General features: G+C 39.6%; 1 protein-coding gene across 1 annotated transcript in view; it reads left to right on the plus strand.

Moving 5' to 3' along the window:
- The window catches only part of ARID5B (AT-rich interaction domain 5B), a 174,606-nt gene that overhangs the window by 27,697 nt on the left and 122,903 nt on the right, over nt 1-24,006 (plus strand). Inside the window, exon 3 of the mRNA XM_059397486.1 lies at nt 2,665-2,890. Coding sequence (XP_059253469.1) covers nt 2,665-2,890 — 226 coding nt within the window. The remainder of the gene's footprint in view (nt 1-2,664; nt 2,891-24,006) is intronic.

A 24,006-nucleotide genomic window follows, 5' to 3' on the forward strand; every position in this document is an offset into this window, starting at 1 on the left:
ATTTAAAACAGTGGTGACAGGGGAATCCGGATTTCGGTAGTGTCTCAACACAACCTCCATAAATATTGATTGGGAGCTGGGTTAATTGAAAAGCCAAGGTACTTTATGAGACTAACAAAATGTATTTCTTTGTGCTCCTTTTGTGTTGTATTAGAGTAAATCAGCAATATTTATCCAGTGCTAATGCTCAGTTTGCAGAGAGCTACTGTAATCATGAGATGAGCTTATTGAAATTCTTTCTTGGACAGAGGCTTGCCCAAGAACGGCGAGTATTAGGAACTGTAGTCAGTGCTCGCTCAGAATAGTAAATACGAACATGTGATTTATGCCATTGTGTGTACAAAGCAATGTTTCCTGAGACATTTTCTATATATATGTTCGCTGTTTTGTTTTTTGGGTTGGTTTGTTGCTCCCCCCCTCCCCTCTGCTTATCAGATTTCCTTCTAAATCCTGGCATTTGACAATGTTGCAAGGCCAGTTTCTCTGTGAATCCACAGTAAAACATACTGGTGGTTGCACAATTCATCCAAACTTGGGTTTATAGCTTATGCGTGTTTATGTGAATTCCTGCATTTGTTTTTATGTATGTGGGTATATTCATAAAGTCTGCTTCTGAGAGAGAAAAAAGGAGAGGACAAAATCTATAGATTGAATCTTGAAAGATGGGTTTATTCATCAATGACATCATAAGGATTGTATTTTCTCTTGGTTAATAAACTATTTGTTTGGCGGGCGCTGTAAGCCAGCCAGAGCTAGTCATGCCATTTCTTGGAAAAGATCTGAAGCAACTGGTAATTGAAATGATAATCATTTGATCATAGAGCTATTTGAAAATAACACTCATCTCCAAACTGGTCTAGTCTAAGGAACCGTATTTGGTAACATTTTGCCAAATTCCATCTTTGCTAATGTTGAGACTTATATACCATGAGACTTAATTATTTTCTGGAATATTCTAAACTTGATTTCTCGTGTGCCCTGTCCAGAAGCTGTTCCCATATGCTTTGAAACAATACCCAGTCTGAATTTTCATTCTGACATTTAATAATCACCATGTAATAGCTATAAAATGCATGACAACGACAGATCTTTTATTTCAAGAGGATGGTGTAGTGAATCTGAGTGAAATCATCCGTTGAAATGGTACTTTGTAATATGCTCCATTGTTTATTAAGTACTGAATTTTTTTTTTCCTTGAGCAGAGGATAAAAACAGTTTCCACTTTGGGTCCCATTCAGTGGAAGTTCATATTCAATCCTGATAAGAGAAAGGACTCCATTACAAAAGTTTTACTTTTCATTTTTGAGAGAGCATTTATTTTGCTGCTGCCTAACAAACTTGGTTCTCAGAAGCAGCTTGGAACTGGATAAGGAAAAGTGAAATTTTAGATCCTACCTTAAAACATTTTTAAAAACTAAATCCAGGATTTCTCATTGTGTGAAGCTTATCTTAATAAACCCGTTTTTGTTTGCTTTGGAGTAGCGTGTGCAGTGGTGTGTGTGTGTGTGTGTGTGTGTGTGTGTGTGTAGGTGGGGGAGGAGGAGGAAAGAGTCATGTTTAACAGCAAAATTAGCCAAAATCACTTGTGAATTCCTTTTGTTTAATAGCTTAGAGACATCTTCCTGTTGTTGTTTGTCAAAAATATTTCTAAGATTTTGTAAGCTTAGGGGTTTTCACAGCTAAGCTTTCTTCAGAAATGTGAAGTAAAAGAAATGAAAGAAGTCGGTTCAAGTTGAAATGTCAAATGCTTCAAATAATTTAACTTAAAACCCAGTGAGATGATCTTCTTAAGCCTTTTCCAAAGAATCTTCGGGTAAAAGAGGCTCTCTCACTCCATGGATGGATATCTATTAAATATCTTGCTGGATATTTAAAGTTGGTTGTTTCCTGGAAGCAATTAGAGATGCTTAAAATTCAAATTTATGATCCATACGAGAAACTTAAGTTTCAAATACTTTTCTTAGATTCAAAGGCTTTCTCCTCGTTCACCTTCTCTCCTCTTACCCCATATGTATTAAAAGAAAAAATCAGTTCATTTCTCAACTTACAAAGTTTTTAAGAAACATGAGAATGTGTAAGTTTCTTTCAGTGGGAAGCACATAACATTTATGAAGTATTTCTTTTGGGATTACATCACAGTTTTATTTAATTTTTAGGACAAAAGTTAAATTCAATATTTGTGTATAAGCCAAGGGAAAATGTACCATAAACATAGGAATTTGGGGGTGAGTCAGAGTTCCAAGAATCCCAGATTTACTTTGCCCATTTATATAGAGACAGGCTAACCATTAGTCACCTAGTTCTCACTTTTTACTTTTGCAATTAACTGCACCTAAAAATTAGCTTTCACCCAAGCGATTGGTCAGATGGGCAGAGTGGACTTTGGCAACTAGCATAAAAAATGGCTCACAGAATGACTGCCCGATTTTTGGACACTCTCTTACCGTATAACAAATAGATCTTCCACATTATTTTTCAACTAGACAGCTAGCAGTGAAAAGCCCCAGAAGTCAGTTATTGAAGATTCTCTGTCGCCAGAAAGCACATTGTCTGCTTGCCTAAAGTTAAGCCACTCAAAGCGTATTTCAGAGGGGGCTTTTGTTGAAAACTCACCATTGGCCTCCCAGCCACTAATAACGTTCTTCCCTGACCCACCTCTTGTAGGATGAAGTCATCGCTGTTTCCGAAAAGGTAATCGTGAAACTTGAAGACCTGGTCAAGTGGGTACACTCTGATTGCTCCAAGTGGAGATGCGGCCTCCGTGCTGGCGCCGTGAAGACCACAGCCCTGGGGAGGAATGGACAGAAGGAAGCTTTGCTGAAGTACAGGCAGTCAACCCTCAACAGTGGACTCAACTTCAAAGACGTTCTCAAGGAAAAGGCTGACCTTGGTAAATATAATTTGTACTTCTAGATCGCATGTGTGGGTGTATACAGTAACCTAATTTTTTTTTTTTTTTTTTTTTTTTTTTGGGGCAGAGACTTTTCTGGAAACCCTGTCATATAGATAATTTTATATATACATAAAATTTCTTTGACCTCAAAGGGTCCTGGGAATATGTATGGACAGTTTGCCTGGGTGTGTGAAGGGGTGGATGCTAGCTGCGGATCGCAGGGCCTTCCTCTGTGTGGAGCCCCAAGCCTGGAACTTCGTGATACAACACGTGGCCTTAGGCTGCTTCCTGTTGGTGTGAAGGCACAAGACTTCATTAGGGCGCCTGAGATTGAATTAATGAAGAGTTTAAATATTTGTTCAAAGAAGTTAGTATGGTATCTATTAACACCATGTCAGAATTTCATGTGTTTGTTTATGTTGAGTGGAAAACAGTGAGGAAGAGAGAGGAGTTACTTAATGGGGAGTAGGAGAGCGATGTGAAATTGTTTAACCTCTTGGCCTCAGGTTCCTCACCTGAAAAAGATGGGCACTTTACCGAGTCACTGATATTGAAGATAAAAAGGGTTTATTTAGCACAGGGGTGATTGGTGCCTAGGAGGGGCTCCCGAATTAACTCTGTTGCTTTAACTTAACACTTTCATCTCCAGAGACTTTTTGTGACCTTTTTTTTTTTTTTCCCCTCTCCCCCTTCTGTTCCTATCTCCTTGTGGTGTTCACTGACTTATTCTCCTAGCATTGCTCAAGACCAAAGCTGTTGACCTCTGAGTTAGACCAGCTATTTCCTCTTTAGGCAAAGAGGAACTTCACATTTAACATATTAAGGCATCTTTTTCTTTCATTCTAGCACAATGCTGATGTTCATAGCCCTATTTTATGCCTTAATGTGACAACTTCCTGTTTTTTTTTTTTTAGCCTAGGATTTAACTATTACAACAAACCTAGACTATTTACTTAATTGGCATAAAGAAACTGCATAACAGCAGTAACTGTCTTCCGTGTGATTCTGATTTGTGATGAGCTGTACTGTGTGTTTGGAATCATATTAATATTTTCTTGCAATTTGAGTCAACGTCTAACAGTTTCCTGTCACCTTTTGGTAGTTGTCAGGCGGCAATATTCTAGGCATGGCAGCCTGACGGTCATGTGTACACTTAGGGAAAATTATTAATCGGGTGGTTTTATTTTAAAGCCCCCAAATTGTTTTTTTTACTTAATTTCCTATATACGCTGTTACACTTCCTAATTTCATCAACAACAGTGACTAGTCTTCTGATGTGTGATAATGGTGAATAATACATCTGTTGTATTACTTTCTTAATGTATACCCTAGGTTGTATTGCTATTGTCTTGTGTTTTCCCTAACATGAAAACGTTTCTTTTGTTTGTTTGATTTTTTTTTTTTTTTAGTTATGGAATATACTGTTAGTAATAAAAAACTAAACAGGAAACCCCTGGGGGAACAAAAGGATGTGTAGATGGTTAAGCTTGATGTCACACATATAAACAAGAGTATTTATAGCAGAGTTGTTTTCTGTTTAAAATTGATAGTTTATTAATGAATCTGAAGGGAAACTCAATCTCTTAATTCTGTCAAAAGATTTAAAGGGTTTGATCTTACTGAATTCTAAAAAAAATGTCCATGATCTACTTTTTAATAATTGATATCAGAAGAAATTGATTTATAGTGAATATTCAAAGTTCTTAGTGGTTTTTAAATCTAGTTGTGTTTTAGACTCACTAGGGGAATTTTAAAAATAATACTGATTGCTACGTCCAGCTTCCCCAGATTCTTCATTCAGTGGAATAGAGGCAAGGCCAAGGAATGTGGACTGATAAAAGACTTTCTAGGTGATTCTAATTGGGGGGGGGGGGGTGTGCTGGGGGGTCTCATAAGGGAAAAAGCACTACAATTAGTGCTGAGGAAGGGAAAATAATTAACAGATTTGATGGGGAGGCTCTCCTCTGGTGAACAAGAAATACCATGTGCTTTTTCTTTCTTTCTTTTTTTAATGTAAAATACCCCTTTAAGGATAGTATTTGGGGCCTTGAAATTCTACTCAGTTGGTATGAACTGTGGGGAATTTGAGACAAATAGCTTTTGTAATTGGAATGCACACTGTGTTGTAATAATGTGGAAAGAGAAACAAAAACTTTCCTTAATGTAATGAGTTTCCATTATCTGCCTGATCTAAGGTTTACAAGTCTACATTGTTAGGGTTTATATTGGGGAGATAGGGGGTGTCATTTGCTGTACACATTCCTGTCCCAGCAACTTTCTCTTCAACCTCTTCCTTTCTGTGTCTGCAACATCAAAATATTTGTTGTCTGTACTTTTCTTTCTACACAGTGGTTTTCTTATCTCTCTTTCTCTTGGCCACACTGAAACCACTTCCAATACCACATTGTGAATGGAAGTTCACACACTTATTAGGTTTTTCCTTCTGTAGAACACTTCCAACTCCTCATTGTTCTTACCGAAGAAAGAAGATGAACTCTGAGATTATTTAAGACCCCCCTCATTTTTTTCTGGTGGAAGTAAGCAAAGAATGGAAAGATCTCACCTTTCTTGTGGCTAAAATAAAACTCCAGTACGTTATGTTTTTAACCGAAGTATTTCATCACATTAAAACATCAGTAACGACAAAATAATTAGGTTGACTCTTAAAGAAGGGATTTGGCCATCTAAAAGCTAATTAAAGAACTCTTCTTGCTCAGTGTTTAGGTAGAATAAGTTCCCTTTAATCCCAGTTTGTGTCACTTCCTGTCTCTCTCTGAAGAGTAAAAAAACAAGAATGTTCTCACAAATGTGTGTCTGCCAACAAATTAATACTCTGCAAAGAGAAACTCTGCCCCAAATGGCAGCTTCCAATAACTGCTCTGATTTGAAACACAGCTCCTATTTTTTTTTTTTTAATCTCCTTCCCCTTCGAGGACAATATTTATGGATATCATGTTTGCTTTTTACAAATCTCTGCAGTTTTCGTTTAAGATGCAAAATGACTGGTGACTAAAATGACACATCTAGATAGTGGGAAAACCAATAATCTTCAAAAACACTCCTGAGATGTGTTAGAGGGACTCTGTCCCCTTCCCTCCTCTTTGTCCTTTTCAAAGAAAGAAAGTTCAATATGAAACCAATTCAAATTGTGACTTTACTCGGTGAGATGTTTTACCTTCTCTCAGACAGTTTCATACTGAAGTTTATAGAAAAAGAAAAAAAGAGAGAGAGAGAGGGGGAAAAAAAAAGAGCTATGTTAAAATAGGAGGGTTAAGGAATGTATTATTCATAAGCATAACGAACACAGGAACCTGTTTTTCCAGAAGAATCGGGTTGATTAAATCATTCACTACACAAGCTTCTAGTTATTTATTTTTGTCTTTAGAATTACTTAGCTTTTGTAATAAAGTGGACTTGATACCCATATTTGGTATGGCAGTAGGAAGTCGTCAAATGAAGAATTATTTCATTTTTCAAAATTTTTAGCAACTAAGGAATATAAACACTATCAGTTAAACATAGCAAACTTGCATTTTTTATTCCTTGGGCTATAGTTTGGAAAAAAAATCAAATTATTTTATATAACACTGCTTCTTACAGAGTTCCTTTAAGTGAAGTATGAAAGCTGCAGTGTAAGCTTTATTGGCCTATAAATATGTCATTATAGTTGGACTACATTTATATGCTTTGGATTGTTGTTTAAGCCAAGAAAATATGTCTCTACAGGTTGACTTTTTATTGAAACCCTTTGAGGCATACAATAGAATGTATTTTAGGCCAAGGTTATTAAAACAGCATTTTCATTTTTTTGCAGCAGACTCATTGTCAATTATGCTGCCACAAACTGTCTGTGGATGGGCAGTTATGAATGGTTTCATCTCCAAATGTGTCTCTAGAAAAAGAAAGAAAAGATAGAAGTGTCTGAGCTGAAATTGAGAAAAGAGACCAGAGGATGTGGGTGTGGGTACAGCTGAATTTAATGATGGGGGTTCCCTTGGTTCAATTTCTGTTTCTAAAGGCCCATCAAATTGAGAAAGTGTGGCTTCCCCCTGTCCCTTCTGCTGCTCGGATTTTATTGTGCTTTGGGGAATAAGGCAGCCCGATGGTGTTGAAAGCACAGTGGGTGGGAGGTCAGGAGAATCTTGGCTCCACCTGTCCTGCCGATCTGTCACTTCCTGGAATAGTCACTGTCTGTTTACGTCCTTAGGTTTCTTGGGTGTAAACGAGGTGTAATAGCGTGTACCCTGCTTTATCTCACTTGGTGTTTGAGAAGATCAACCGAGGAATAATTAGTGTCAATGGAAGCATTTATGATACTGAAGTCCTAGTATGATGAGCGTGTTATTATCAGAGGGAGATTTTATAGGATAGGGAGCTATGCAATATTTTAGTTTATTTGTCCCTTTTGAACTTCCCTAATCACATGGTGTAGTGTTGAGGGCAGGGTTTACTCTCATTATTATCTGCCTGAGTAGAAGACTATTATTAAAATCCTTCTGAACTTTTCATACATACATATATGTGTGTGTGTGTGTGTATAGACACACATATATACATACTATAAAATGATATTTTCTATGTATATTACATATTAAATATAAAATATACATGTTTTATATGTTTCTTTACATATAGATATGTATATTTTTATGTTGTATAACTTTTTTCCTCTTGTTTCCTTTGTCAAAACATGCTGGGCCATGAGTGGCCAGTCATGTCAGTGACTTCTCAAGTACTTTTGGTTAGAAATTGACTATACAGTCTTTGGTTGGAAATTCTGGAGGCCTTGTATTTCAACTGGTTATTTCAGATCACTTTTGCATTTGATATGTCAGACTGTTTCCTGGGGTGTGGATGTGGGTAGGACTCTCACTCTGCGTTGAAGAAAACAGTTTAAATGTTTTCAGTGAGAAGCCTGCTAAGGTGCTGACAGTTTATCATAATGAAGATTTTTCACCTGATACATCTCATGAACTCATGAAGCTTGAAGACATGCTTATTAAGACAATCCTTTCCTCCCTCCCTTTCTTCTTTCCTTCCTACCTTTCTCTTCCTTCCTTCCTAGGTGTAAACTTTGTATGTATAGCAAACAGTCTTCTGAGCTTATTTAGTGTTTATATTTAAACTTCCATTGCCCTGTTAGCTATACTACTTCCCTCAAGGTAGAAAGTCCTGAAGTTTCTTAGATGATATGTTGTTGAATTATTCTATTCGTGAATACCATGAGGAATCCCTACAAAAGGGTCTCTTCGCTGAAACGGATCTGGCCTTTATAGAATCCTTGAGTTCAAAATAGAAATCAATTACCTATGGAGCTTATCAAAAATTTGTAAATGTATTTTGGAAAGAATTTTCTTAAAGGCCCTCTGACAGTATTTTTGTGTGAACCATGTATTCTTTAAAGAAGCTCACTGTGACTCAGTTAACACTGGAGAAGTATGCTGTCGGAGGGCCAACATGGCTGTTTCTTCACGAGCTTGCTTCATGCCATCGTAAACTGACAGTCCAAAGGACTTGGTATGTTCACATTTCCAGGAGTCTGTATCCAAGACATTCAAAGCTTTAGGACAACTTTTATAAAGATCTGGGAACAGATCAGGAGGTTATTTATTTTCATTTTAAAGTTAAAATTCAGCTTGCCCATGTAATCAAACAGTTGAGCATTGTCCTGAAATAATGGTAGAATGCATGTGTAAGAAGTGTCTTGAAAAAAATGACAATCCTGTATTTTGTCTGCACTCAGCCATCTCGGCTGTTCCTGCTGGAAAGTCAGTCTGCAAAATCCACGCATGTGTGAGCCAGTCGGCAGCTGCTCATGGATATTGCTGTCTGGATACTCGTCTTGCCATCACTCATGATGGCTCTTTCCCAGTTAAGACCCTCTCATTTGGAATTTCTGTTGACTTGTGGATCTTCTAGTGTTTTCTAGAGTAATGAATGCTTTTTAGAATTCCGTATGCTGTTTTCTCTTGAGAGCGGACTGAAGATGGATAGTCAACAGAAGAGAATTTTGTAGAATTTAAGAGTTTATTCTTTTAGAATTGGAGATGTCAGGGCAGAAGTAAGGGGGAGAACGTGAAATTGGAATTTTTAGTGTTATTTTTAGTATTCAGGTTACCAGTATTCACCTCTTGACTACAATGCATGAGCAAGGTAAGAAACTCGTGCCTTTTTCAAGGTCTTCAGAGAGTTGTCAGTCTGGACGTTGGTAGAGCTGATGCTTGAAATAGTCCTTAAACCTCTCTTTATTTGCCTAAACAATCCCAGTTTTTTCGATTCTTCCCCAGGATGTGGTTTTAAAAATCCCTCACCATCCTAGTTACTCATCTTAGGATCCATTTTGGGTGTTCTTTTTACACCTGCTTACCCATTTATATTTCATGAGCTCATCTGTGCTGAGAAACCTAGACCCAAATGAGGAACGGCTTCCAGTGGAAGAGGGACTGCGATATCCATCCATCCGGCCTGGCAGCCTCCAGGTAGATCATGACGCTGACTAAAGTGTGAGTCCCTTCTTCTCTCCAGCTACATGACCTGAACTTCTGATTCTCAGAGCGAAAAGGGGGAAATATGTTATTTAGCCACTACTCCCTAATTTCGGTTACCTGGGGGTTTGGTTTGGTTTGGTTCTTAAACGGTAGCATTAAATGTAGACTATTATCTAATGAAAATCTTTGTCGGCGGATATGACGGCAGTCTCTGGGCCTCAATACCAGTGCTGTGCTTTTCCAGCCTCTGTGATTCCTGTAGTTGTGTATTACAGCATTTAAGGGAGTACTTGCCTCAGCTGGTTTTTGCCTCATTAAAGGTCCACAGTTGAATACCAGCGTGGTGTCCAGCTTGTTTAACCTGCTCCGATCAAATAAGATAAAGACCAACAAGTATTCCCTAAGTTATCACGTGTGTTGGTTGAATGCATCGTCCTCCTCCTGGACTCTAGCTGTTCTGGCTTTTTTGTTTGTTTTCATTTTCTGTCTTTCTGGTATTTTGTCTTTAGTCAGGTACTCTGTGGTCATTTCTATGGTTAAAAAAAAAAAAAAAAAAAAAGGCCACGATGGAGAAAGCAATCAACCCGTAATTTTGTTTCAGCTTCATTAAAGAGAAATGTTAATTTCACGATGAACTACCTGTGGTGTCACCAGCTGATGGGAAAGTAACAAAAAATGGAAGAAATTCAGCTGCGCTCTGAGTCCTTTGCTATATATGTGTATGCCACCTTTTGTTGCTGGTGACATACCTGGGCTCCACTGGAAAACCTCTTTGGGCAGCCTTAGCTTCTCGCACGCTCATGACTTTCTGGTATCATAGATAGACGGACGAACTTGGAGCAATAATTCTATTCACCTGTGGTGGAAGGAATGCAGCACTGACTCCATGCCTCAGATGTGCTTGAAAAATGTGGTTTGATTCAACAGCTCCCCTCCCGGCTGGACATGCATAATGCTTTTCTCCTATGATTGCAACTCTGAAATGTTTGTTTGTGCTCCGCCTCTCCTCTCTTAAGCCGCTGCATGTTACTGACTGTAGGCCATTATTATAGCTGTTATCACGATGGCATCACCTTGGAACACAAAGCACATACATCCTACATGTGAATTGATGTGACTTTTCCAGAGGGTTTTGTGAGCAGATATTTGATTTGGGCATTTAGGCTTAATTCTCTTTAGTGTTGACGCTGATTCTCCCAAACAGCTCGTTTATCTTTTAGAGTACTTCAGATGTGAGGTTTTATTGCAAAACATTAATTTTCCTAAATGTCAAAGATTCACTCCCCTTCTCTCTTCCAGCATTATGGGTTTAAGTCTATAGTTTGCGCAGGTCACCGCAGAGAAAAGCTGAGGTTTGGACTTTTACCCCATTTTAATAAACATACTTATTTAGGAAAGACGGGAATAATGGCGGGTTTTCAAAGCTTTTCTGAAGTGCTTCGTGCACGGTAGGGGCTGAGCAAATAGTCCTGCCATTTTGGGGTTTCCTGATTGCCCCGCCCCTTGTGTGTTGGCCATTAGTGGTGAGCGTGCTGGGGTAAATTGGGGTCTCTTCGTTCTCCCCTGAAATCCCAGAACCGAGCCTTACCTCTGCCTTTCTCTCTTAGGACCGCTCTACCTGCTTTCTAAATTTTTAATAATTTCTAACATTTTTATACTTTGGACCCTTTTAAAATACTGGCTTTCAGCCTATAGCCCCGTCCCCTCCTCATGCCTTCCGTAACTCCATGCCTATCGGATAAAGTACAAATGTTGTAGGCCAGCATCCAGCGATGACCCCAGGCTCCAGGGCTTTTCCTTTTTTATGAAATAGCTTTCACCGGTGTTGTTTTTATTACCAAGGCGCTCCTCGGTCATATTACAGAATGTGGGCCTTGCCGGCAAAAAGCAGGAAAAGGTATGTGGCTTCTTTTCCTCCCATCCAGAAGTAACTGCTGTTCGCGCTTTGATGGATGTACACACTGATGTATATATAATGTGCGAAGAGACCTGAATGCCTATGCGTGTCCTTTCTCCCTAGCAAAATCTCATGTTTACCTCCCCGGTGTACCTCTGGACACATGTTTTGTGACAGTGTCCTCAAATGCTCTCTACGTGGTTTTCTTTCTGCCCGCGTCATGTTTCATGACAGAGGTGTTTCTATTGTTGGATGTTTCAGTGGCTTCTGTGTCCCAAAAACTCGCTGAAATTCTTGGTGTTCGGCACAGAACTGTGACTATTTCTTTATTATCTGTAAAGGTAGAGCCGCAGGCTCGAAGTGCACCCAGAATGTTAAGACCGCCTCTCTCTCTGCCTTATCTCCTATCCTTTATGTAAACCTGCTTCAGTCTAACTAGTCTGACTGCTTGGTCTCCTCTCTCTTGAACAACGCCGACCTCCCCTCCTGCCCCTCGATTCTGCAGTGCCTTTTGCGTGGCTCCTGCCTTCATTCATTCTGGAGTTGCCCCTTCCAGGACTCTCTACCTGCAGAAAATGCTCTCTGTTCTTTAAGACGCAGGTTAAGCCCTGGAGCTCTTGGCAGCCCGTAGGATTTTCCCTGCTTACAGAGCTCTTATCGTCCTTAGTGTCTCTACACCCACCGAGCGCCTCACTCTGTGAGGAGCAATATAATGCAGTATCTTTTTCTTATGTGTTTGTCTTATCTTCCCCTTAACGGTCTTCGGTCTATCATGTAGGCGCTCTGACTTCAAAGCCGTACCTGCTACGTTGAGTAAACGCTCCACTTTTATGATCAGCCTCGGAAATCTCTGGAGTTCTCTGCTCTGAGTTGAACTGGGACCCCTCATGCCTTCAGTGGTTGACTTGACTTCTTTCCTAGCTTTTCCTAGGATGACACCCTCTAGCGGAGGGGCTGTCTCATCGGTACCTGATAGGAGAACATTCTTGGGAAGATGGCGGTGGGGGTGGAGTATGTCCTTTTTAACTATTTGGCTTAATCCGTAGCCAGTCATCTATAGACTTTTTTGGAAAACTCATTAGGAGAGATTTTGAACGTACTCGAAGCCAGCCCGTTAGCCTGAGGATTTTTGGTGTTGTCGTAGGGGTTGGTTGTGTGTAGACACTTTACGTATTAATACTGGCACTTATTAATTCATCTCTTCCTCAAGAGAATCTTTTACATGTTTCAGGATTATAGCAGTCACAGAAATGTGTGGGGAAATAAACAAATCCAGACTGGACTTGCTCTGCCTTATCTTTTTTATTATCAGCTTGTTTGTAATCTGTCTATTTTTTAGGTGACAGGTTATTAAAGAGATGGTTTTAGCATGTCATCTAGTATTTCGTATTCTAGGCAATTGCACTGTTTTAATCCTCACCTCCCTTAAAATGGTTACTTACTAATCATGATGGAGGGTATTCTCCACCTTCTAACTACCCATTCTGCTTCTTCGGTTCACAAAGAAAGTATTTTATTAGGCCTTACAAAAACAATGCTTCATGCCTGGCCTATTCACTCAATAAGAAATAAAACATTGTTTTCACGGCAGTGCTGATAATAAGGCAGATTTCAAAGCATGATGAAACGTATACTTTTCTAGCCGAGAAAAACCTATAGTTACCTGGCTAATTACCCATCACGTGATGCTTGTGTGTAAATATAGGCTTCTGTACAGGTTTCTTTTTTCTTTTCTCTCTCTCTCTCTCTCTCTCTCTTTTTTTCTTAATTGAGGACACTTATTTAGATGACATTGTCTTTTCTTAATGTTTTCAACCAAAGATTTAGAATGACCAAACAGAAGCTACCATTTTAGGGTGCTTTCTTTTTGACCATTGTACTAAACCTTTGTAGCGTGGACTTTAAAATAAGACAGGCCTGGACTCAAATTTTTGCTCCATCAGCTGTATGACCTTAAAAATCATAATTCTGCTTTGACTGCTTATCTGTGAAGCAGAGTTACCAATACCACAATACCTGTCTCACGGGACTGGGGAAGATTAGATTCAAGCAGGTATGAGGAATCACCGAGCCCACGGTGGGAGAATTTAGGCAAGAATCGTTTGTTTGTTTGTTTTTCCTTTCTTCCTTCCTTTAGAAAAGTAAATGCTACAAAGTACTATTTTTCTCCCCCAGAAAATAAAGTAGACAATTGCCACATAAAAGAATACCAAGATACAGATAGAGTAGTACCTACTTCACTGAGGTTCATTCATAAACATTTGAGTTATCTATTATAAGGCATAGAAGTTGATTCAAGGTTAAATAACTCATGACCTCAGTTTTCTAGGGGTCCAGAAAACCTTGAGGGTTATTTTGAAGTGCTTTCAGTGTGATATTTTAAAATGTAATTCTTTTTGTCAGAATGTGCCTGTGTATTGTCCTGTAAACCAACTGCTTGACTTCCTTAGATCATAATTAACAGCCGATCCTTAATCGGTTAGAAAATTTGATGCCAGAAATTCAAATGTATGTTAAGCTACCACACATGAAACATGGGAATTACTGGCCTCATCTGATGCTTCTCTGGCTGTGACCTCGCCGTTCTTGTGGTATATTTAGTGTGCATAGGGAGGTGTCTGGTGCTTGTGTGTTTGTGGAATGGTCCAACCTGGAAATCTGTTTGTCCTGGAGGTGCCTAATTATTCTGCAAGAAACCAAACCATAGTATGAGGGCATGGATTTCTGTGTTTTCTCTAGGAGGTCATGGGCAAGAATTTTCAATGTACATCAGGACAGCCTGCATTACACTACAGGAACAAATATCTCCAGAATCTCAGTGGCACAGCACAACAAAGGCTCTTTTTTTTTTTTTTTTTGATCTTTGCACAGTTTGTTGTGGTATACAGGACCCCTCCAAAACAAATTTTCCCTCTGTGCTGGGTCCACATTGATGCTTGCTGCTTAGAGGAAGGGGAACAGACCTGGAGAGCTGAGTACTAGAGTTTAAATGTTTACACTTGATAGTAACATGAAGGAACACACATCACTTCTACTCACACTTCACTACTCATTCAGATTAATTCCATGGTCATGACTGACTTCAAGGAGGTTAGGGTATATAATCCTACAGCATTCTCTGAAGGAAAAGGAAATTGGATGTTGGGTACACATTTGTAATAGCTCACACATGCCCGTGGGATATTGATCAATTTCATAGAATAATAAAATCTCAGAGTTGATAATTTAGTTACAAGATTTTAGTTATGACATCTTTCCTGTACTTACTGCTTCTTAAATGTCTTCTGCTGAAATCTTGATTAGTTGACCTTTTACTATTTTCTTTCTTTCTTTTTTTTTTTTTAAAGATTTTATTTATTTGCAGAGAGACAGCGAGGGAAGGAACACAAGTAGGGGGAGTGGGAGAAGGAGGGAGAAGCAGGCTTCCTGCCAATCAAGGATCCCAATGCGGGGCTCAAACCTAGGACCCTGGGACCATGACCTAAGCCGAAGGCAGACGCTTAATAACTGAGCCCCCCAGACAACCTGACCTTTTACTATTTTCAGTGATTGGGAACTCATTACCTTATGAGGCAGCTCTGGTCCATCTTTGATCCATCTCTGTGTTAGAAATGATTACCGTGGATGACTCAGTTTGAAATGTGTACAGTTTGTAGTACAAACTACTGTATTCATGGTGTACTACTGTTACTAATTCTGTTCTTAGAACAACAGAGAGCAAATCAAAATTTCCCTTTTCTTAACAGTGTTTCATATATTTGAAAAGAGCTGTCCCCACCCCCACTTTTTCATTCTCCAGCTCAAACACCAACGGCCTCAGTCCCACATTCCGTATGTAGCATGGCTTCTCGTTCCTCCCGCTTGCTGGTAGTCCTCATCTAGTGGAATCTCAGCTGTCCCTGCCACTCTCAGGGTGTAACTATATTTGTCTCTACTTAAAGAAAAGATGGTACTACCACCCCTTAATTTTTTTATAATGTAAAAATTTAAACCATTCAAGTAAAAGTCCTTCTTCGCCTCTTTCCAGTTTTAGTCCTTCTCTTAGAATTTACACATTACTAACAGTGATTATTCCTCCAGTTATCTATGTGTGTGTGCGTGTGTGTAAGTTGTTTTGCTTTAAAAATAAGTCTTCCTGGGTACCCTATTTTGCAACTTGCTTTTATCGGCTACTTAAGTAGCTAGAACTATGTTGTAGAATATGGTAACCACTGACCACCAAAAGCTATGGCACACTTGAACTACGGCTATCGCGAAAGAGAAACGGAGTTTTAAATTTTAATTAATTCCAGTTTAAAATAAAAAACTGAAGCAATTAAAAATTTTTTTTAAAAAGATTTTATTTATTTGACAGAGAGACAGAGATCACAAGTAGGCAGAGAGTCAGGCAGAGAGAGAGAGGGAAGCAGGCTCCCCGCTGAGCAGAGAGTCCGATGTGGGGCTCGATCCCAGGACCCTGAGATCATGACCTGAGCCGAAGGCAGAGGCTTAACCCACAAAGCCACTCAGGTTCCCGCAATTAAGATTTTTTTGTGAAACATAGCTTTATTGCTTTGGTAGGGCTGCATATCATCTTGCTGAATGTCTAGCATGCAAATTACATGTACTGTAAGTGTAAAATACACACCAGATTTCCAAAACTCACCATAAAAAAAGAATATATATCTCATTAATAATTTTTATATTGGCTACATGCTGAAATAATGTTTTTGATATGGTGGGTGAAATAAAATGTTATTGCAATTGATTTTACCTTTTCCTTTACTTTTTTTTATGACTACTAGAAAATTTTAAATTATGTGGCTCACATTCTGTTTATATTGGACAGTGCTGATCTAGAGAGATTTGAATAGCTGTGATAGTTAGCCAAACTTTTTATTTTGAAGTACGATCGCTGTTGTATGCACTGAGTGCTTCAGAAGTCTAGGGCATTGCATTTGCTGTGGAAGGAAGATAAAGGTGGAAGAAACCCAGGCTCAGGACCTCACAGTGGGGTCAGGCGGACAGACATAGCTGGGTTGTGACATGGAGTTAGTCAGCGCACGGATGAAGGTATAAGTGATGTGCCCTGGAAGTTCTAGAAGTTTCCATGGGTACTTGTCTTATAATGTGAGCAAACTTGCAAATGCTTAGAGGGCAGGGATTATGACTGTTGAATAAGTGAGGCGATTCCCATCCCTTGTGATTTCTCTGTTCTACCAGGATCTTACTAGAAATAAAGAATCTCGTGGTCATCTCTGGCTTAGATCTTCTTTCTGAATGGCCTACTCATCTCACTAGGAACTTGGATTTTGTTCAAATTTGGCTTTCCAGTTAGAATTCCTGTGTTTGATGTTAAATGCTGACCTTTCATTGTCTCCGATAAAAACATTGGGTTCCTATCAAGCTTGTCTTGTTAACAGAAGAAATATGTGTATTATATATTCCTCGTTGAAATTCCTAATATTTTGTCAAAGCTTTAGCACTTCTACTCAGAAAGTGTTCTGAGATGTTGAAGGGAAGATAATTAAGCTGAAGGCTCTTTCTTGATTTATTTGGATTTATAGAGTTCCATTCATTTCAAAACTAGGAAGACTTTTTATGCTTACCAATGCATTCTCTGGTGATAAAAGGATATCAGTTGAAACTCAAAATATTAAGGCTTTATCCTCTTACTGGGTGTCCTTGATTCATCAAGGCAATATTTTAGTGTGATATTCCTTGCTTATGTTACCCACAAGCGAAGAAAAAAGTTGGCAATTTTAAATTGCAAATGATAGAACTTTTCAGTGAAAATGTCAACTTTCTGCCTGGTTACATCATTCATAGCTGCAAATGGGGCTAGTGTGGTTAATCAAATCAATTCATATGAAACAATTTCTCCTGAAGGCAAGGGGAGTGGTAGATCTCACAGAATCAGAGAATTTACCCTGGGCAGAGCTTTCTGGCTGAATAAAACTTCTGTTGAATCTGTTCTGGAAGTGAAGATATGGATGGTATAAATTCAGACTACAGATAGCGGGTTCAAGGATTGGCAGACAGTGGACTGATACTCCTCTGCTTTCTCCCACCCCCCAAGATCCTATAACTTAGGCTGTAAGTCAAGTGCCTGAATGTTTGGCTGAGGGATTATGAGTCACAGATTCTTCATTCAGGACCAATGGGTCCGTGTTGGTGAGGATGCCTACCCACCCTCACAACCACCGCCAGATCTTCATGCAGAATTCTGTACGGGTAAATACACATTTTCTTGGGGGACGATTCAGAGCATTAATCTGATTCTGAAAGGAGCCTGTGATGATAAAAAGGGTATGGAGTACTTTTTTAATACCTGATTATCATTTACCTCTCTCCCCAAAAACACCCCTCAGGTACTTCTGCCAAATTTGATGTACTACGCTTTCCTGTTAGCCCATACATGTGACCGGGAGGAAAGGTAGTCGAGTTCTATTGGCCTGATGGTGCTTAACCTTTGCCAAAGATGACTTTGAGAATCTAAAGAACACTGTGGGTTCCCTGACCAGAAAACATTTACATCCACCAAATTGGAAAGACATCGGAGGACATTCATGGATGCTGTCCTGCAATTTCTTTTTGAACTCTTGGGCCAGCACTTATGGTTGAGTCCCTTTAAAGAGCACCAAATCGTCCTACTAGGAAGAACAATGAGTGTGACGTGTGTCCAGCCACAACATTGGTGGGATTCCACTTTCCGATACGGGGATTTCTGGTTCTCAAACATGTGTGGCTCTCTCATCTCATATATTTTTCTTCTATATTTTCAAATTACAAATTTTGACAGCTGGGTTAGGCCAGAGGCCATTCTTGTTTTCTACTGTCTGGGTAATTTGAATCGGCTGTGTAGACATTATATCTTTATTAGTTACTTCCTCTATAGGGTGCCGTAAAAAGGCTTGCAGTGGTGGGAAACCCTTTGTGAACTCCTTTTGATGAAATAGAGCGCCCTTTTGTAATGTAAATACATTTCCTATGTATTTCCTATGGCTTAATTTTTAGATATCAGATTTTCATAAAATTAGGCCTAAGGATTCCTTTGAAAGCCTTTTTGTCAAATCGACCCAGTGGCCACTTCTAACAGCAATTTGTTTATTATGTGAATCAATCTCATGCTCAATATTCTTAATATTTATAAAATAATGACTTTTTGTCTTTTACTTAGGGAGCTCTGCCTGTTTGTTTATGGCTCTAAAGTTGGTCTCTTTCCTGGGAGTATGAGTTGAAGCCCAAAATGAGAAACCTTTTCTTTTTTATTCTGATCAAGACCCTACCTGCCATTTACTAGACTACAGTACTTCCAAGGGAGGAAGAGCGTCTCTCCCCCATCGCAACTTTTAGTCTAAGAGACTATGTGGCATGCAGTAGGTGCTCAAAACCTACACTGGATAAATGGATGGATGACTAGGCTTTAATTCTTATATCTGGAGGCAGCATGATATAACGGTAGAAGTCTTGCAGACCTGAACTTGAACCCTGGATCCCCAAGTAAAAAACTTTTAATTATCCCTACCTCTCAAGGATATTGTAGGATTTGATAAATTCAGTATTGTTACTGAATTTACATCATTTACTTTATTACTTTTTATTACTTTCAGTATTATTACTGAATTTACATTATTCGTATATTACATTTGTATTATTACTGAATTACATTGTCTTAAGACCCTGAAATACTGAAATTACTGAATTACTGAAATTCAGTATTTCAGGGTCTTAAGACAAGGCCTGGCACAAAAAGTATTTGATAAATGGTAGCATTATTAAAGTCTCAGCCCTTAAATTAAGATGTCCTGGACTTCGGTTATTTATAAACCAACATCACAATTTTTGTCAGATCAATTAACTCCCTATTTTATGATTTACTTAATATTTTTCTTTAAATTAACTGCCTTTTTTTTGAACCTAACTCAATTTAATAGGAAATTTTATTTTACTACTATAATTGGAAAGCCTGTATCACTTGCTAGAAGTAACAGTGGAGATAAATACACAATTCTTAAAGTTAAAAAAAAAAAAAAACCTGTTTATCCATGTACCACCTAAGATTGACTTGGGTACCACTAGTGTATACCACACTTAAGTCATTTCCTTTGAGGCTTTTCTCTTGGGCAACAGCCCAGCCTAGTTTATTGATAGCAAAGAGACCTGCTCGGGCTGTGGCAAGCCTCATGTCAACAGCAGGCTAGCAAGGCTTGGAACCAGTTACACTGAATTAATCTATAGGCTCAGAAGTGTAACTGCCACACAGATGTGAGGTCTGAAAATAACCCACCACGCACCTGCCCTTGCTGTGTGTCTGTTAAAGTGTTAATTGAGCACCAATAGATGAGATGCTGTAGGAATAGGATTAAGATAAGATGTCCAGGGATGCCTGGGTGGCTCAGTGGGTTAAGCTTCTGCCTTCAGCTCAGGTCATGGGATCAAGCCCCAGCATCTATTCAGCAGGGAGCCTGCTTCCTTCTCTCTGCCTGCCTCTCTGCCTACTTGTGATCTCTCTCTGTCAAATAAATAAAATCTTAAAAAAAAAAAAAAAAAGGTGAGATGCCCAGACTTTTGAGATGCCCAGACTCTTGTGCATGGTTGAACACTCAGCCCAGGATTGGGCTAGCAGACTTAAGAATCTCAACTCTGGGGCGCCTGGGTGGCTCAGTGGGTTAAGCCGCTGCCTTCAGCTCAGGTCATGATCTCAGGGTCATGGGATCGAGTCCCAAATGGGGCTCTCTGCTCGGCAGGGAGCCTGCTTCCTCCTCTCTCTCTCTGCCTGCCTCTCTGCCTACTTGTGATCTCTCTCTGTCAAATAAATAAATAAAATCTTTAAAAAAAAAAAAAAAAGAATCTCAACTCTGGGCAGTTTCGGAACAGGAGAACGGAGAACAAAGGTGAGGGCTCACATCTGTGTTGTGCTGCATAATTGATAAAGGCTGAGGAAGTGCCATTGGGGAGCGGCTCCTCGTCCTTACTACCTTCCTCGTCCTTCCGACATGGGCAGCACATCTCAGGAGCCTTGTTCATGACTGTGCAGGCACGTCGGAAGTCAGAACATCGCATGTGGTTTGAGAGATGGGTCTGGATGTGCTTGCCAGACAGTTTGATTCCAACCGGGTCTCAAGGTCCAAGACCATCCTCAATTTGACTGCACTCTACCCTGTTAGGCTGTGAAAGAAAAAGGTAATTCAGCCGAGCGTTGCACCATTGGTTAGAAACACCACAGTTCTGAATACAAATTTTACCAACAGTAAATGAATCATTAAGGGAAGAGTAGCATAAAATGTCTGACAAATGAACTCCTGAAGTTTGGGCTAGAATAAATTTTACCATCCGTGAGCAGTACCTTAATTTGTCAACCAAAATATTAGTTGTCCATTTAAGTCGCCAAAAACCATTTATAGTCTTAGAGTAAATGACTGGTAATTAGGACTTACAAGCTATAAATATATAGCAGGGATTTGGTGATATCGTAATAAACCACGAGAGAAGCTAGAGTGGTTTCTAATGTTAGTAGAACCTTGAGAAATATTTAGATTCATGTTCTCAGCACTACAGTTAGTGTTTTTTTTTTTTTTTAATTGGGAGGCGGGGTTTTATCAAAAAATGTGCAACTCTTTTCTGCCAGAGGCAGTGGGAATATAGACTGTCGAGAGGAAGTTAGGTCCTTATACACCACCTGAATCTTTTAATGAACAATATATACTTAAAGAAAAATATAATTATTCCCCCCGTTCCTCTCCCCTTCACTTCAGATCCCTTTCCTTTGAATGAGTTTTGTATAAATAAAAAAGTCAACAATGGAAAGTTCCTGGGCCTCTCAACTCCTAGTCCCCAGTTTGGCTGGTTTATCCCCTGCTTCAGACTGTAGGAGTAAAGCATTCATCATTCCAGCTCTGGACTTTGTTTCCCTCTCTTTTTCCCTGCCGGTCGGTCTGGAGACATGACAGCCCTGCTGACCCACACCTGCGTCCTGGCTTCACTCACAGTGCAGGGAGGCGGCCCGTCGATGGGAGGGCCAGAGCTAGGTCATGTCCAGAGATGCAGTCTGGTGACATCAGTGTGGCTTCTCAGTGAAAGATTCATGCCAATAGCAGGGGGACAGGCCAGTGTCACTGCCCCACAGGACCAGCCCCGCAGAGCATCATGTATTTGAGCAAGGAGCAAGAGCGTTCTTTGTGAAGCCTGTTAATCCCACAGAAAGTTCCATGGAAATGCAGGCCAAGTGGTGTTGAGGGGTGTGAAGAGTTGCTTGATCCATGACGGCTATACTCTTCGTTTCTGTAGCCCATTTCAGGAGATTTCGGGCATCCTGGACTAGGCGTTGCTGTGTGCACTCCCTACAACTGTATCTAGCACCTGCAAGGCACTGGGGAAGAAAAGTCCTGTGTGGCCAACACACCTATTCTGATGTCATTGGCGACAGTTGCCTAACGGAGCTCACACACAGGAACAGATGTGCCTGGTGTGAAACATAGTGCCGGGATCAGCCACAGAGTAATTTTATTTTTGCACATGTCTATGGTCCTCCGATCCCTTACAGATTTGTGCTTTTCTTGATTTTGAAGCCTGGAATCAAACCCAGAGTCCCGCTTACTGGAGAGTCAGAGTCAGGGGCGAAAAATCAGCATGTGAAGAGCTATGAGGCACATGGCGGGCCCCCTGTCAGCAATGGGGGCCCTCCCCTCCAGGGTGGCCAGGATTAACCCGCAGTGCCTGGACGGAGGGGGTATCCCAAGAGAGGACCCAGGGATGCAGGGGAGGAGGCAGGGAGCATGGAAGAGAGGGGCAGGAGGCATTGGCTCTCTACTAACCAGCAAGGGAGTCCTCTGGCCTTGTAAACTGGCGAGGCCATCATGGTGCCTACCAGCCAGTCTGGGCAGCCCTCCTTAGGGCACTGGTTCAGTGTGTTAACATGGGGGCAAGAACCTGCCTGGATTCTGTTTCTAGCTTACTGAAAGCCCACCCTACAATGCTTAACTGAATAGTGCTCTTCAAAATGCACCAACTAAAAATAGTTTCATCTGCAGTGTGAACATAGTTTCGTATTTATACTAGCATCTGGCCTAAGGAATTGAAGACTCCATTCTTTAAATAGCTCCACTCCAGCTCTTGAATACTCTGAGAAGAAAATCTATCCCAGTCAAACACCTTGTTTACATAGCCCTGTTTAAATGCAAACAAGCTCCCTTTTTAAAATGCACAAGAATATTAATTTGGGAGTGATGGTGCTTTGGGGTAATCGTTTGAGGGGGGGAGAGGGGCTGACTGAAGAATGAATTTAAAAATATGTCCATTTAGTAAAAAATGTCTGAGACATCTACTGTGTTAAAATTTTTGTCTTTTCCTAAATTAGGTTGGCAAACATGTAAATACTATGTGAACTTGTGGTGCCTGTTTTACTGTCATATGTGAAGCCAGCTAGTATGAAGGTCTTGGGAAGAAAAATTTATGCTGCTGCTAATGCCCAACAATAATAGAAATATAAGCTTAGATATACTTTAACTTTTTCTACCAGCAAATGCTCTGGGGCCGGAAATCATTTGCCAGCAGGCAATGAATGTACTTTTGTTAGTCTTAGGGGGATACTAATGGTTAGTCCCCATGAAGAAAAATGTGAAAATAACACACTAAAAGTAAACATTACGAATGGATGGCTAATGATTAGCTGTTATAGTCCAAAGGGGCAGGGTATTTTTTTTTTATAGTTTTATGACCCTTGCCCAGCCTTTATTGAAAGAACATTGTATATTCAGAGTTACATATTTCAGACTTCTACCTCTTTTGAACTTCTTAAAGATCATAGCACATACTCTCCACCTTCATTTGTATGTTGTTGTGGGGGGAGGAGGATTTTAAATGAATACTGGTCTTAACATTATATGAAGGAAAAGGAGCAGGCAGTTATTTTAAAAAATTCAGTTCGCGAAGCCACAGAGTGGGATATAATAATAAGTCTTTCCCCGTTCTGAAAATTAAGTAAGCGCAGTAGGATTGCTCTGGTAGGTAGACGGATTTGTACACGATTGCTACAGTGTCTCAATATAGAGCCCTGTCCTAAGTGAAGAGCTTTTGTATCTGTAGGCCTGTTCAAAGAAATAAAAATGTTAACAGGTTGCATTTTTTTTTTCCTTATTGAAAACAAAAATGGCTGTTTTTGAGTCCCTGGGGGTTCTAGTTTTACAACTTAGATTAACTACTTTAGTAAATAAAAGAATGTCGGTAGAATATTGCCCACTAAAATGTTAACATGTGGGTATTTGGAGAGTAGGAACATAAAAGCAACTTCTCAGTCACTGCTGTTGAAATTAGATTTGAGGCCATGGGTTGTTCTTCACAGTCTAGGAAAGTAAATGCTCTGGCTGAATGAAAACTAGGTATATTCTTTTCTCTGAGAAACACTGAAATGTCATAATTTAGGTACCACTTTCAATTCTCACCAGTGGAATTTTTCTAGATAAAAATCCAATCTAATTCTAAATTATCCTTAATTTTTTTTTCCTTTTACAAATGTAATATGTTTTTTACTGCAAAAAGTAAAGATATGCAAAAAGAAAAAATAAAAATCATTCAGAGTCCCAGGACCAGAGGGTACTACCACTGGTAAGAGTGGAACTCCAATTTACTTTATTTCTTAAACCCCAAATGCCACTGGTTGTAAAGATGAAATCAAACTGATTTCACAACAGCTTTTGGGGAACAAGAAACCATTTTATTCCAGTTTTTAGATATGTACTGATTTGAGA

This window comes from Mustela nigripes, chromosome 4 (assembly GCF_022355385.1).
Source record: "Mustela nigripes isolate SB6536 chromosome 4, MUSNIG.SB6536, whole genome shotgun sequence".
Taxonomy (NCBI): domain Eukaryota; kingdom Metazoa; phylum Chordata; class Mammalia; order Carnivora; family Mustelidae; genus Mustela; species Mustela nigripes.